The sequence below is a fragment of the Anomaloglossus baeobatrachus genome, chromosome 6 (assembly GCF_048569485.1).
Source record: "Anomaloglossus baeobatrachus isolate aAnoBae1 chromosome 6, aAnoBae1.hap1, whole genome shotgun sequence".
In the NCBI taxonomy this organism is placed as follows: Eukaryota; Metazoa; Chordata; class Amphibia; order Anura; family Aromobatidae; genus Anomaloglossus; species Anomaloglossus baeobatrachus.
In genome coordinates, this window is record NC_134358.1 from 82,928,237 (window position 1) to 82,941,638 (window position 13,402).

The 13,402-nt window shown below is 49.4% G+C and overlaps 1 protein-coding gene across 2 annotated transcripts; it reads right to left on the bottom strand.

Moving 5' to 3' along the window:
• Window positions 1-1,699: 1,699 nt before the first annotated feature.
• Window positions 1,700-12,239, bottom strand: POLR2K (RNA polymerase II, I and III subunit K). Of its 2 annotated transcripts, none has more exons than XM_075316239.1 (4): window positions 12,164-12,239; window positions 12,006-12,073; window positions 9,361-9,453; window positions 1,700-1,852 (listed from the first exon to the last, which is right to left on the bottom strand). In XM_075316239.1, the coding sequence occupies exons 2-4, from the start codon at window positions 12,064-12,066 to the stop codon at window positions 1,830-1,832; spliced, it is 177 nt and encodes a 58-aa protein (XP_075172354.1). In that variant the 5' UTR covers window positions 12,067-12,073; window positions 12,164-12,239; the 3' UTR covers window positions 1,700-1,829. The 2 variants fall into 2 exon arrangements, with proteins under 2 accessions (XP_075172354.1, XP_075172355.1); XM_075316240.1 differs by having other exon boundaries at window positions 12,183-12,238.
• Between the last annotated feature and the right edge of the window lie 1,163 nt (window positions 12,240-13,402).

Here is a 13,402-nt window from a genome sequence, read left to right on the forward strand (position 1 = left end):
AGATTTATAAGCGCTGCCGTCGTAAAAGCACGGTCGGCGCGAAGTCCCCGGCGCACCACAAGTCTCAGCCGCGCCGCAGTCCCCGGGGGCGGCCGGCGCGGTAGTTCCCCACACATAAACTCACTCAGCTAAGCTGCAGTGAGTATAACCCAAGCGCGCAGCGCTACTGTCCCCGGCGCACTAGAACACCCAGCAACGCTGGAGTGTGTCTGTGCCTGTCTGTACGGGGACACAGAGTACCTGAATGTTGCAGGGCCTTGTCCCTGACCGTACCTAGCTCCGTATCCAGCAGGATCTCCGGGTCTGTGGATGGAGCCCGGCCTCAGAGCCTGGAGGCCGGTAAGATCCCACTTCACCAGAGCCCTCAGGGGGATGGGGAAGGAAAACAGCATGTGGGCTCCAGCCTCCGTACCCGCAATGGGTACCTCAACCTTAACAAACACCGCCAACAAGAGTGGGGTGAGAAGGGAGCATGCTGGGGGCCCTTTAGCATGGGCCCTCTTTTCTTCCATCCGATATAGTCAGCAGCTACTGCTGACTAAACAGTGGAGCTATGCGTGGATGTCTGACCTCCTTCGCACAAAGCTTGAAAACTGAGCAGCCCGTGATCCCACGGGGGGTGTATAGCCAGAAGGGGAGGGGCCTTACACTTTTTAGTGTAATGCTTTGTGTGGCCTCCGGAGGCAGTAGCTATACACCCAATCGTCTGGGTCTCCCAATGGAGCGCCGAAGAAATGCATGCGTTTCAGAATCTGTGTTGAAGGTGCATATGGCCATCCGTGTGTGGTGATTTTAGCAAACGTGTGATCTTCGTGTGCTATCCGTGATAGCACATGGAGATCAGGAACTTTTTACTCACCTGTCCCTGGCGCAGCTGGCCGTGGTGCTGCCATCTTGGGTGTTGCTGTCTCTGGCGCTGCTTCTGGTTCCACAGTGCACTGAATATTCATAAGCTTAATGAGCGGGCCCTGGAGCAAGTGACAGGAGCGCCGAAGACAGCAGCGCCGAAGACAGGTGAGTATAGAAAATAATTTTTTCATAGACACTTGTTTTCTCCATTATGTGCCACACTGATGTCACACGGATCACGTCAGTGTGTGGACCGTGTGACATCAGTGCTGCCAGAGAAAACTTGTTTTGTGTGTAACACACAGACATGCATGTGGGTCTGGATATGTCCGTGTCTCCGGTACGTGTGAAAATGGACAACGTACCGGAATCACAGACATGTGAAGGGGGTCTAACAGGAACAGAAGCACGAAGTGAAGCACAATGAGTAAAACCTACACATAATAGAGTACCAGGTGCTGCCACCCTGTGGAGACATTTAGGAACAGCACTGACCTACCATGGCTGCAGGCAAGCAATGTGTTTGATTTTTTACCCCTCATTTTCCACACTTTTTTTTTTTTAACTCCATAAAGAAATAGCTAGCTTTTTTCCTCCAGTGAAAAAAATTACAAGAATAAAAAAAAAAATTGCCATGGCATTTCTGTATCATTCTAGTTAATTGTATTTATGCTACTTACGGTATATAGCGCTATTAATTCCCACAGCACTTTACAGACATCACGGTCCCCATAGGGAATGTAGATATTGAGAACCCATTTTGTATCTATTATTTGAAATGGGGGAAGAAACCAGAGAACCCCCACCCCCGCGAACACGGGAAGAGCATACAAACTGGAGGACACGTAAGTTTTCAATGTTAAAATTTTTTATTACAAAGCATATAATAATTTATAGCTTCACATAATGGTATCTGGTACAAATAAAAAAGAACACATACAGGGAGGAACTATTCCAGGGCAGATGAAGTTGGAGACTTTTCATCGCGCATCAAATACAACCACTGAAAATGTATTAAGGAAAAGTAAATTAATAAGCACGAAAGCAACAGATACAAGGTGTGGTGCCCATCCACCCAAGACTACACCACATACGGCAAGCAGCGATCTCCAGGAGAGGCTGGTCATTTATGGTCAAGTTAATGGCTAGCCGGTCTTGCAGCTAATGCAGTGTTTACACATTTTTTTGGGGGATCAGATCCATTATAAAAATCAACCTTAAAGACATAGAAAACTATTCATTTCTATGATAAATCTGCTTTGTTGATCATATGATGAGTTTCAGTTTATATACATTATTTTTCCCAACAGAGGTTATAAAATAATAATAAAAATAAAATAAAAAAATATGCTTGTCACCACTTTGAGGTGGATCCTGAAAGAAACCCCTCCAAATTAGACACTGTTCAATCAAGAGGTTGCAAAGAACAATTCTGGAGGGGGGGGAGGAAACCCCTCTAAAAGAAGGGAATTTTGTTACTTACCGTAAATTCCTTTTCTTCTAGCTCTTATTGGGAGACCCAGACGATTGGGGTATAGCTACTGCCCTCTGGAGGCCACACAAAGCACTACATTAAAAGTGCAAGGCCCCTCCCCCTCTGGCTATACCCCCCCCGTGGTATCACGGGTTCTCCAGTTTTAGTGCCAAAGCAAGAAGGAGGAAGCCAATAACTGGTTTAAACAAATTAACTCCGAATAACATCGGAGAACTGAAAAACCGTTCAACATGAACAACATGTGTACCCGCAAACAACAAAAAAACATCCCGAAGGACAACAGGGCGGGTGCTGGGTCTCCCAATAAGAGCTAGAAGAAAAGGAATTTACGGTAAGTAACAAAATTCCCTTCTTCTTCAGCGCTCTATTGGGAGACCCAGACGATTGGGACGTCCAAAAGCTGTCCCTGGGTGGGTAAATAAATACCTCATGTTAGAGCTGCAAAACAGCCCTCCCCTATGGGGGTGTCACTGCCGCCTGCAGGACTCTTCTACCTAAGCTGGCATCCGCCGAAGCATAGGTATGCACCTGATAATGCTTGGTGAAAGTGTGCAGACTGGACCAGGTAGCTGCCTGGCACACCTGTTGAGCCGAAGCCTGGTGACGTAATGCCCAGGACGCACCCACGGCTCTGGTTGAGTGGGCTTTTAGCCCTGAAGGAACCGGAAGCCCCGCAGAACGGTAGGCCTCTAGAATTGGTTCTTTGATCCATCGAGCCAGGGTGGCTTTAGAAGCCTGCAACCCCTTGCGCGGACCAGCGACAAGGACGAAAAGTGCATCGGCACGGCGTATGGGCGCCGTGCGGGAAATGTAGATTCTGAGTGCTCTCACCAGATCTAGCAAACGTAAGTCCTTTTCATACCGGTGAACCGGATGAGGGCAAAAAGAAGGCAAGGAAATATCCTGATTAAGATGAAAAGAGGATACGACCTTAGGAAGAAACTCCGGAATGGGGCGCAGCACAACCTTGTCCTGGTGGAACACCAGGAAGGGAGCCTTGGATGACAGAGCTGCCAGCTCAGACACTCGCCGAAGCGATGTGATCGCAACAAGAAACGCCACTCTCTGCGACAGCCGAGAAAAGGAAACTTCCTTCAGAGGCTCGAAGGGCGGCTTCTGGAGAGCAACTAGTACCCTGTTCAGATCCCATGGATCTAACGGTCGCTTGTACGGGGGCACAATATGACAGACCCCCTGCAGGAACGTGCGCACCTTAGGAAGACGTGCTAGACGCTTCTGAAAAAACACGGATAGTGCCGAAACTTGCCCTTTAAGGGAGCTGAGCGACAAGCCCTTTTCTAACCCCGATTGCAGGAAGGAAAGAAACTTGGGTAATGCAAATGGCCAGGGAGACACTCCCTGGGCCGAGCACCAGGATAAGAAAATCTTCCACGTTCTGTGGTAGATCTTAGCAGAATTCGACTTTCTAGCTTGTCTCATTGTGGCAACCACTCCTTGAGATAATCCTGCAGATGCTAGGATCCAGGACTCAATGGCCACACAGTCAGGTTCAGGGCCGCAGAATTCTGATGGAAAAACGGCCCTTGGGACAGTAAGTCTGGTCGGTCTGGCAGTGACCACGGTCGACCGATCGTGAGATGCCACAGATCCGGATACCACGACCTCCTCGGCCAGTTTGGAGCGACGAGTATGATGCGGCTGCACTCGGATCTGATCTTGCGTAGCACTCTGGGCAAGAGCGCCAGAGGCGGAAACACGTAAGGGAGCTGAAACTGCGACCAATCTTGAACCAAGGCGTCTGCCGCCAGAGCTCTTTGATCGCGCGACCTCGCCATGAATGCCGGGACCTTGTTGTTGTGCCGGGATGCCATTAGGTCGACGTCCGGCACTCCCCAGCGGCGACAGATTTCCTGAAACACGTCCGGGTGAAGGGACCATTCCCCTGCGTCCATGCCCTGGCGACTGAGGAAGTCTGCTTCCCAGTTTTCTACGCCTGGGATGTGAACCGCGGATATGGTGGATGCTCTGTCCTCCACCCACATTAGAATGCGCCGGACTTCTTGGAAGGCTTGCCGACTGCGCGTCCCTCCTTGGTGGTTGATGTATGCCACCGCTGTGGAGTTGTCCGATTGGATTCGGATCTGCTTTCCTTCCAGCCACTGCTGGAAGGCTAGTAGGGCAAGATACACTGCTCTGATTTCCAGAACATTGATCTGAAGGGTGGACTCCTGCGGAGTCCACGTCCCCTGAGCCCTGTGGTGGAGAAACACTGCTCCCCACCCCGACAGACTCGCATCTGTCGTGACTACTGCCCAGGATGGGGGCAGGAAGGATCTTCCCTGAGATAATGAGGTGGGAAGGAGCCACCATTGTAGAGAGTCCTTGGCCGTCTGGGAAAGCGAGACTTTCCTGTCCAGGGACGTTGACTTCCCGTCCCATTGGCGGAGAATGTCCCATTGAAGTGGGCGCAGATGAAACTGCGCAAAGGGAACTGCTTCCATGGCTGCCACCATCTTCCCTAGGAAATGCATGAGACGCCGCAAGGGATGCAACTGGCCCTGCAGGAGAGATTGCACCCCTGTCTGTAGTGACCGCTGCTTGTTCAGCGGCAGCTTCACTATCGCTGCTAGAGTATGAAACTCCATGCCAAGATACGTTAGTGACTGAGTCGGTGATAGGATCGACTTTGGAAAGTTGATGATCCATCCGAAAGACTGTAGAGTCTCCAGCGTAGCATTCAGGCTGTGCTGACATGCCTCCTGAGAGGGAGCTTTGACCAATAAGTCGTCTAGGTAAGGGATCACCGAGTGTCCCTGAGAGTGCAAGACTGCTACCACCGCCGCCATGACCTTGGTGAAGACCCGTGGGGCTGTCGCCAGACCAAATGGAAGAGCTACGAACTGAAAATGGTCGTCTCCTATCACAAAACGTAGAAAACGTTGATGTTCTGTAGCAATTGGCACGTGGAGATAAGCATCTTTGATGTCTATTGAGGCAAGGAAGTCTCCTCTGGACATTGAGGCAATGACAGAGCGGAGGGTTTCCATCCGGAACCTCCTGGCGTGCACATGTTTGTTGAGCCGTTTTAGGTCCAGAACAGGACGGAACGAGCCGTCCTTTTTTGGAACCACAAAGAGATTGGAGTAAAACCCTTGCCCTTGTTCCTGAGGAGGGACTGGGATCTCCACTCCTTCCGCTTTTAGGGAATCCACCGCCTGCAGCAGAGCATCTGCTCGGTCTGGATGTGGGGAGGTTCTGAAGAACCGAGCTGGAGGACGAGAATTGAACTCGATTCTGTACCCGCGAGACAAAATGTCCGTCACCCACCGGTCTTTGACCTGTGACATCCAAATGCCGGAAAAGCGGGAGAGCCTGCCCCCGACCGGCGATGCGGAGGGGGGGGGCTGGAAGTCATGAGGTAGCCGCTTTGGAAGCGGTACCTCCATTTGCTTTCTTGGGGCGTGTGTGAGTCCGCCACGAATCTGAGTTTCTTTGCGTCCTCTGAGTCCCTTTGGACGAGGTAAATGGTGTCTTGCCCGAACCTCGAAAGGACTGAAACCTCTGCTGCCACTTTTTCTGCTGAGGTTTGGATGTTCTGGGTTGTGGTAAAGAGGAGTCTTTACCCTTGGACTGCTTAATGATGTCAGCCAATGGCTCGCCAAACAGTCTATCTCTAGACAAAGGCAAACTGGTTAAACATTTTTTGGAACCAGCATCTGCTTTCCAGTCCTTTAACCACAAGGCTCTGCGCAAAACTACCGAATTGGCGGACGCCATTGAGGTGCGACTGGTAGATTCTAGGACCGCATTGATAGCGTAAGACGCAAACGCCGACATCTGCGTGGTAAGGTGCGCCACTTGCGGCACTGCTGGATGCATGATAGCATCCACTTTTGCTAAGCCAGCTGAAATAGCCTGGAGTGCCCATACGGCTGCGAATGCCGGAGCAAACGACGCGCCGATAGCTTCATAGACAGATTTTAACCAAAGGTCCATCTGTCTGTCATTGGCATCTTTAAGTGAAGCGCCATCCTCCACTGCAACTATGGATCTAGCTGCAAGTTTGGAAATCGGGGGGTCTACCTTTGGACACTGTGTCCAGCGCTTGACCACCTCAGGGGGGAAAGGGAAACGCGTATCTTTAGATCGTTTAGAGAAACGCCTTTCTGGGTGAGCGTCGTGCTTCTGGATTGATTCTCTGAAGTCAGAGTGATCTAACAAAGCACTCAATTTACGCTTGGGATAAAGGAAACGAAACTTCTCCTGCTCCGCCGCCGCCTCTTCTGCTGAAGGGGCTGGGGGAGAAATATCCAACAGCCTATTGATGGCTGAGATAAGGTCGTTTACCATGGCATCCCCATCCGGGGTATCCAGGTTGAGAGGGGTTCCAGGAGTGGATTCCTGATCACTCTCATCAGACACATCACAGGGAGACTGATTGCGCTGAGACCCTGAGCAGTGTGAAGACGTCGAGGGTCTTTCCCAGCGAGCTCGCTTAGGGTGGCTGGGGCCATCATCTGAGTCATAATCCTCGGCCTGTGAAGCCGGGGACCCCCCTGTGGGCTGGATACATTCCAAGTAAGGGGGACCTGAGGACAGAGGCCTCGCCGTGCCCAGAGACTGAGCCCCATGCATAGATTGCAAGGTTTCAAGGATTTTTGCCATAGACACAGACATATTATCTGCAAAAACTGCAAAGTCTGTCCCTGTCACCGGGGCAGAACTTACAAGCGTCTCAGCCTGGGTCGCTACCTCTCCTGACTCCGGCTGGCGAAGCAGCACCGGGTCGGAGCATTGCACACAATGGGGGTCATCGGAGCCTGCTGGTAGATTAGCCCCACATGCAGCACACGCAGTATACACAGCCCTTTTTGCCTTGGCCGCCTTGCGTTTTGAGGATGACATGTTGCTGCTTCCACAGAGCGATCTGGGATATGCAGCCAGAAGCGACCTCACAGTGCAAGAAATACAATATCTATATATCTGTACACAGTACACCGATACACAGTGAGGCACTAGAGGGACCAGCACAGAAAAATCGCTTACCGCCCGCTTAAAAAAGCGGGTGTGTGGTCGCCAGATAGCCCCTAGTCCAGGTCTCCCAGAGCCTTGCGTCCTTCCTCCAGCCAGGCATGCATGTAATGGCTGCCGGCGTCTCGAGAGAGGAAGGGGGGCGGGCCCTGGGCGTTCCTGGCCAAGAGCGGGAAGCCTGCTTCCCTCTGTGCCAAGTGAGAGGGCTGGAGCATGTAAATCAGGCTCCAGCCCTCGTCGCTGCTAGCGAACAGCGTCTCTCCCCTACCCTGAATGACAGGGTGGGGGCGGGAACGAATCGGAGCTGCCGGCGTCCTAGGCCCAAAAAGCCGGGGACTAAATTTATAACCGCCGCCGCCGTAAAAGCGCGGACGGCGGATCCCCGGCGCACCACAAGTCACAGCAGCGCCGCCCGGTCCAGAGGGGGTCGGCGCTGCGTTCCCATACACAAAAAAGTCCCCCAGTAATCTGTAGGGACACCAACTCCACGTTGCGGTCCCCGGCGCACTACAACACCCAGCCAGCCCGGAGTGTGTCTGTGCCTGCCGGGGACACAGAGTACCTGTATGATGCAGGGCCTGTCCCTGATCGTACTCCTGCTCCGTCTCCATCAGATTCTAATGGGTCTGTGGATGGAGCCCGGCGTCAGAGCTGAGAGGCCGGCAGGATCCCACTTCCACAGAGCCCTACCAGGGGATGTGGAAGGAAAACAGCATGTCAGGCTCCAGCCCTGTACCAGCAATAGGTACCTCAACCTTACAACACCATCCAGGGGTGAGAAGGGAGCATGCTGGGAACACTATATGTGTCCTCTTTTCTTCCATCCGAAACAGTCAGCAGCTACTGCTGACTAAAATCTGTGGAGCTATGCATGGAATGTCTGACCTCCTTCGCACACAAAGCTAAAACTGGAGAACCCGTGATACCACGGGGGGGGTATAGCCAGAGGGGGAGGGGCCTTGCACTTTTAATGTAGTGCTTTGTGTGGCCTCCAGAGGGCAGTAGCTATACCCCAATCGTCTGGGTCTCCCAATAGAGCGCTGAAGAAATGGAGCATTTCTTGGAGCAATTTTGGTATTTTTACAACTGAAAGATAAAAGTAAAAAATTTGCATCAAAATTGTGCAGGCAAATTTCACTCCATATATAAAAACCCCAGCCGGTGTGTGGAGGTTTGATTTTGAACCCGTGCAGCATGGCATCATGAGATTGTACAACATTAAAGGGGTTGTCCACTCCTCAGACAATGTGTCCCTTCTCAATTGCTATATTCTCCCTTATAAAACACCAACAGTCTGTACACATATACAGCACCATTCTAGAGATATCGGCACTTGTGAAATTGTTATCCCATGTGACCCCCCTGCAGCCAGAGGCCGCTTCAGTCTCATTCTGTTCAAATGTAACAGACATTCGCAGTAGTGATCTGTCGGTCAGGAACGATCCGACACAAAGATCCGGCTCCCTGCTGTGACTGACAGGAGTCAGATCCCCGGTGAGAGCCACTAAATTCTCTAAACAGCTCTTACTGGGCATAAAATATGGGTGTTTGGTGGGTGAAACCCTGCCCACCTGAACAAAACCCCGTCCACTCGGCAACTTAATTGACCCGTTGTGGGTGGGCATGGTTTCAGCGGCATTACCAGAAGCTTAATAGGGATCCATGATGGAGCCAAAAAGAGTCGGCTCTTTTTGGTGAGCGGAGCCATGGGAACCGGATCACCAAAAACAGCTGGACTGCCCATCACTAATTTGCAGAAGGTCAGAGAGCAGCAGCTGCTCTCATTTTTTCTGGTTTTCAGTTTCATCCCAAGGCAGTGAGAGGGAAGTTAGTTTACATGGGGGAATATAGTATTTGAGAAGTGAATAATTGGTTATTTTGTGACAATAACTGTCAGGGGGTTGGATATCTCTCAGGTCAGTCTTGCCTGCAAATCATGGGCTTAAATGACTGAATCACAGACAGATGAAGACGCTGCCAAGGACACATTCATTTTTACGCTGAACATACTGATAAAAGGATACATCTCTTTGTTCTTTTCTTATACATAATTCTGTAGCCACATTCTCGACATCTAATTGGATCTCTGGCTTTTATTTCATTTTCTGTGTGACATTCTAATACAAAAGAGAAAAAAGGCAGGCAATCAGATACAAGTACACTGTGCAACAAACCCCCGAGCCAAAGGAGTCCATGCAGAATTGGGTTTGGGATAAACATCTTGAGTAATAAAAATTAAAAGTAAATTTTTAACATATTTATTTGTTCTACATTTAAGGCTACTTTCACACTTGCGTTGGACGTCTTCCGTAGCATTGCGTTGCATATAGTGCCACAATGGATGCTACGGATCGTAGAAAACAACGGAATGCTTTTTTTTTTCAATTTTTTTTTCTTCTTTACAGTTTTACCGGCAGCAGACTATTGTGAACTATCAGCTGATTGCTCTCATTAGCCGGCGGCCGGGCGCTCAGCCGAGCGCTCTCACATGCTGGCGGCCGGGCACTCAGCTGAACGTTCAGCCACCGAGAAACAAAATAAAGTTTCTGTGATTTATAAAAAAAAAAAAACACGCGCAGTGAAAAATAAAAGGTTTCCATCGCTAAAAAAACATTACATGCAGCGTTCCTTCCGCCCGACGCAGCGTCAAAATAACGAAGCTGCATCATCCAGCGGATGCAGCGCTGACGCTTGCGTTACAGTGCGTTGTCCATACAAGTCTATGGAGAATAGCGCAGTGCGTTAACGGACTGCGCTATTCTCCATAGTGACGGACTGTCGCTGAACTCAAGTGTGAAAGTACCCTAATGTAAAAAAAAAAAAAAAAAAAATATTGAAATCAACATCCTGGCACATCAGGTGTCTGAGCGCTGTGTCTGAATATCTACACACAGACTCATACGAGTCCAGCCAGATAGTCACACATCCATTATAATGTGAAAGACAAGTGCCCAATGAGCAGTTGCTTAGACATGATCTGCCAGCAGGAGCTCCTACACTCAACCTCTTCACATCTCCCCAAGCAATCCATCTATTCTGATACCTGGATAAAAAACATGCAAGGCATCGAGGACCATATAGGACTGGGGAATTGTGTTTCTCCCAAATTATATTTAAAATGCACTTCTCCCAAATGTGGAAGAAATCTAAATAATTGAGAAGCAAATACTCCCCCTCCCCTTGCGCTATACACTGTCTGCAAGACTGCTGGAAAAAGCCTCACAATGCTCTCTATAGGGAATACCAAGGGATAGGAGAATTGATTTACAGTTTGCAGGACTCAGACCATCATTTGGGTTGGTAATCTGTGAGTGCTGGACTCAGCCATGTGAATCTCGGAATACTTGCAGTATCGGGGACCAGAAGTGACAGGGCATGAGTGGCTAGAGATCATGAGTGGAGCAGAGACAGTGTGCGGGAGCAGCCAGAGTTAGTGGACGGGAGCAGTGATAGTGGGTGGGAGTCCACATGGCCATGGAGTTGTTTATAATTGAAGCGGAGGTCTGGGGGTTTAATAATTAGTTATTTAAGAGTGCTGCAGGGGCCGAATTGTATAGCTGGGACTTGCCTCCAACTGCAGAGACCCGAGGAAACTCCATTCTCTGCTGTTCTACTACTTAAATGTCCCTGTCAATCTCTGAAAGCAGTATTTAAAGGCATTTTAATGGTTTAAAACAAAAAAACCTGTATCCAGACTGCAGGTTTTTTTTCTCTTAAAAGGGACTGTCACCAGGTTTTTGCGAGCTAATCTATGCGTAGCATGATGAAGGAAGAGACCCTCATTCCAGTGATGTGCACCTTACTGGGCTGCTTAGTGTAGCTTTTATAAAAATGTGTTTAATAAGCAGTAGATTATCATTAGAGGATTACTTGGCGTGCTGCAGGTAGTCCAGCATATTCATGAGCTCTGTATAACTGCTAGATCTGCAGCAGAGAAAACACTGATTTTATCAAAATGACAGCAAACAGCTCAGTAAGTGACATCGCTGGAATCAGGGTCTCTGTCTCTACATTATGCTGCTCTGTCAGATGGGGGGGGACCTGGTGACAGATTCCCTTTAAACTGAACTTTACTCACCTTTCCCAGGTGCAGCGCTGAGTTTCCGCTGCTAATTCTGGTGTCTGTTACTGTGTTTGAAACTGATGTCACATCATCAGTGCTGTAGCCCAACGGGGAGCTCCGCACTTTTGCCCGTGGCACGAACGGCTCAGAATAAGTGATTGGCTGCAGCGCTGCTGACATAACATCACAGCAGAAAATACACCAGGGAGCGGCCGTGGACACTCAAGGCTGAACTTGGGGAGGGTAAAGAATAGAACTGCAGCCGTAAAGATCCTATAAATAAAGCGATGGCATCACACGGCTGCCGGTGTGCAGACATAGCGTCCGCTGGAGGCCCCCTGTGCTGCCATCCAGTGCCACAGCCTGGGCCTCACAGGAGATCATACAGTAATAATATAGCAGGATATGGAACAAGCAACTCAAAACCTCTGAAGGGCCGAAAAAAATAAATTGCAAGAAAGAAAAACGTATCAAACTCCAGGAAGAAAAAAAAAGACAAAAACTGAAGAGCGAATATGAAAAATGCTCAGTGATGAAGGGGTTAATGTTTAATGAAGTAGTCTATTACTGGAAAGAAACGATCCCGGGAAGCCCCGCACTTCTCACCTCCACATATGTAGATCATAGGCTGCTGCTTCGGTGGGGGCGCGTCCTTCTGGGGCTCCATAGTTACCCTAAAATACAAGAAAGATGAAGGTTCCTCCCCCTTACTGACATTATACAGATCACAAGATGTAAAAGCTGCGCCAACACGACAAACGCACCGGACACCGGGGAGCTCACCGACAACACCTCGCTCCAATGCACGAGCCCAGCCGATTGAGGCGCACGGTAATGACGTAAGCGGAAACGAGCAGAGTACAGGGCGTGTTTACTGACGTCACTGCATTGGGCGGAAGTATCGCGGTGGCCATTTTAATTGTGGGTAAAACTAAGTTTATGATTGCGCCTAGAATGTCTAGGATCCTGCCTGCAGCCCATACATTTTAGCGTCTTCACTAGTGAGAGAGCTAGAATGTATGGGCTTCTGTTAGGTATATATATTAATGAGAACACCACACTGTATGGGTTCCTGGTGGTAATATTAGTGAAGATGAAGAAATCAGCCTGTATGGGCTCCTGGTGGTATATAATTGTGAGGACATCAGCCTGTATGGGTTCCTGGTGGTATATATTAGTGAGGACATCAGCCTGTATGGGTTCCTGGTGGAATATATTAGTGAGGACATCAGCCTGTATGGCGTCCTGGTGGTATATATTAGTGAGGACATCAGTCTGTATGGGCTCCTGGTGGTATTTATTAGTGAGGACATCAGACTGTATGGGCTCCTGGTGGTATATATTAGTGAGGACATCAGCCTGTATGGGCTACTGGTGGAATATATTAGTGAAGACATCAGACTGTATGGGCTCCTGGTGGAATATATTAGTGAGGACATCAGCCTGTATGGGCTACTGGTGGAATATATTAGTGAAGACATCAGACTGTATGGGCTCCTGGTGGAATATATTAGTGAGAACATCAGACTGTATGGGCTCCTGGTGGAATATATTAGTGAAGACATCAGACTGTATGGCCTCCTGGTGTTATATATTAGTGAGGACATCAGCCTGTATGGGCTCCTGGTGGTATATAGTAGTGAGGACATCAGCCTGTATGGGTTCCTGGTGGTATATAATAGTGAGGACATCAGCCTGTATGGGTTCCTGGTGGAATATATTAGTGAGAACATCAGACTGTATGGGCTCCTGATGGAATATATTAGTGAAGACATCAAACTGTATGGCCTCCTGGTGTTATATATTAGTGAGGACATCAGCCTGTATGGCCTCCTGGTGTTATATATTAGTGAGGACATCAGCCTGTATGGCCTCCTGGTGTTATATATTAGTGAGGACATCAGACTGTATGGCCTCCTGGTGTTATATATTAGTGAGGACATCAGCCTGTATGGGCTCCTGGTGGTATATAATAGTGAGGACATCAGCCTGTATGGGTTCCT

Bases quoted from the DNA above. Each gene is read 5' to 3' on its own strand.
- POLR2K (XM_075316239.1), bottom strand. From the start codon at position 12,066: ATGGAGCCCCAGAAGGACGCGCCCCCACCGAAGCAGCAGCCTATGATC. The intron at 9,454-12,005 runs GTGAGAAGTGCG...CTTTTGTATTAG, and splicing joins TATGATCTACATATGTGGAG to AATGTCACACAGAAAATGAA. The intron at 1,853-9,360 runs GTATCCTTTTAT...ATACATTTTCAG, and splicing joins TAAGAAAAGAACAAAGAGAT to TGGTTGTATTTGATGCGCGA.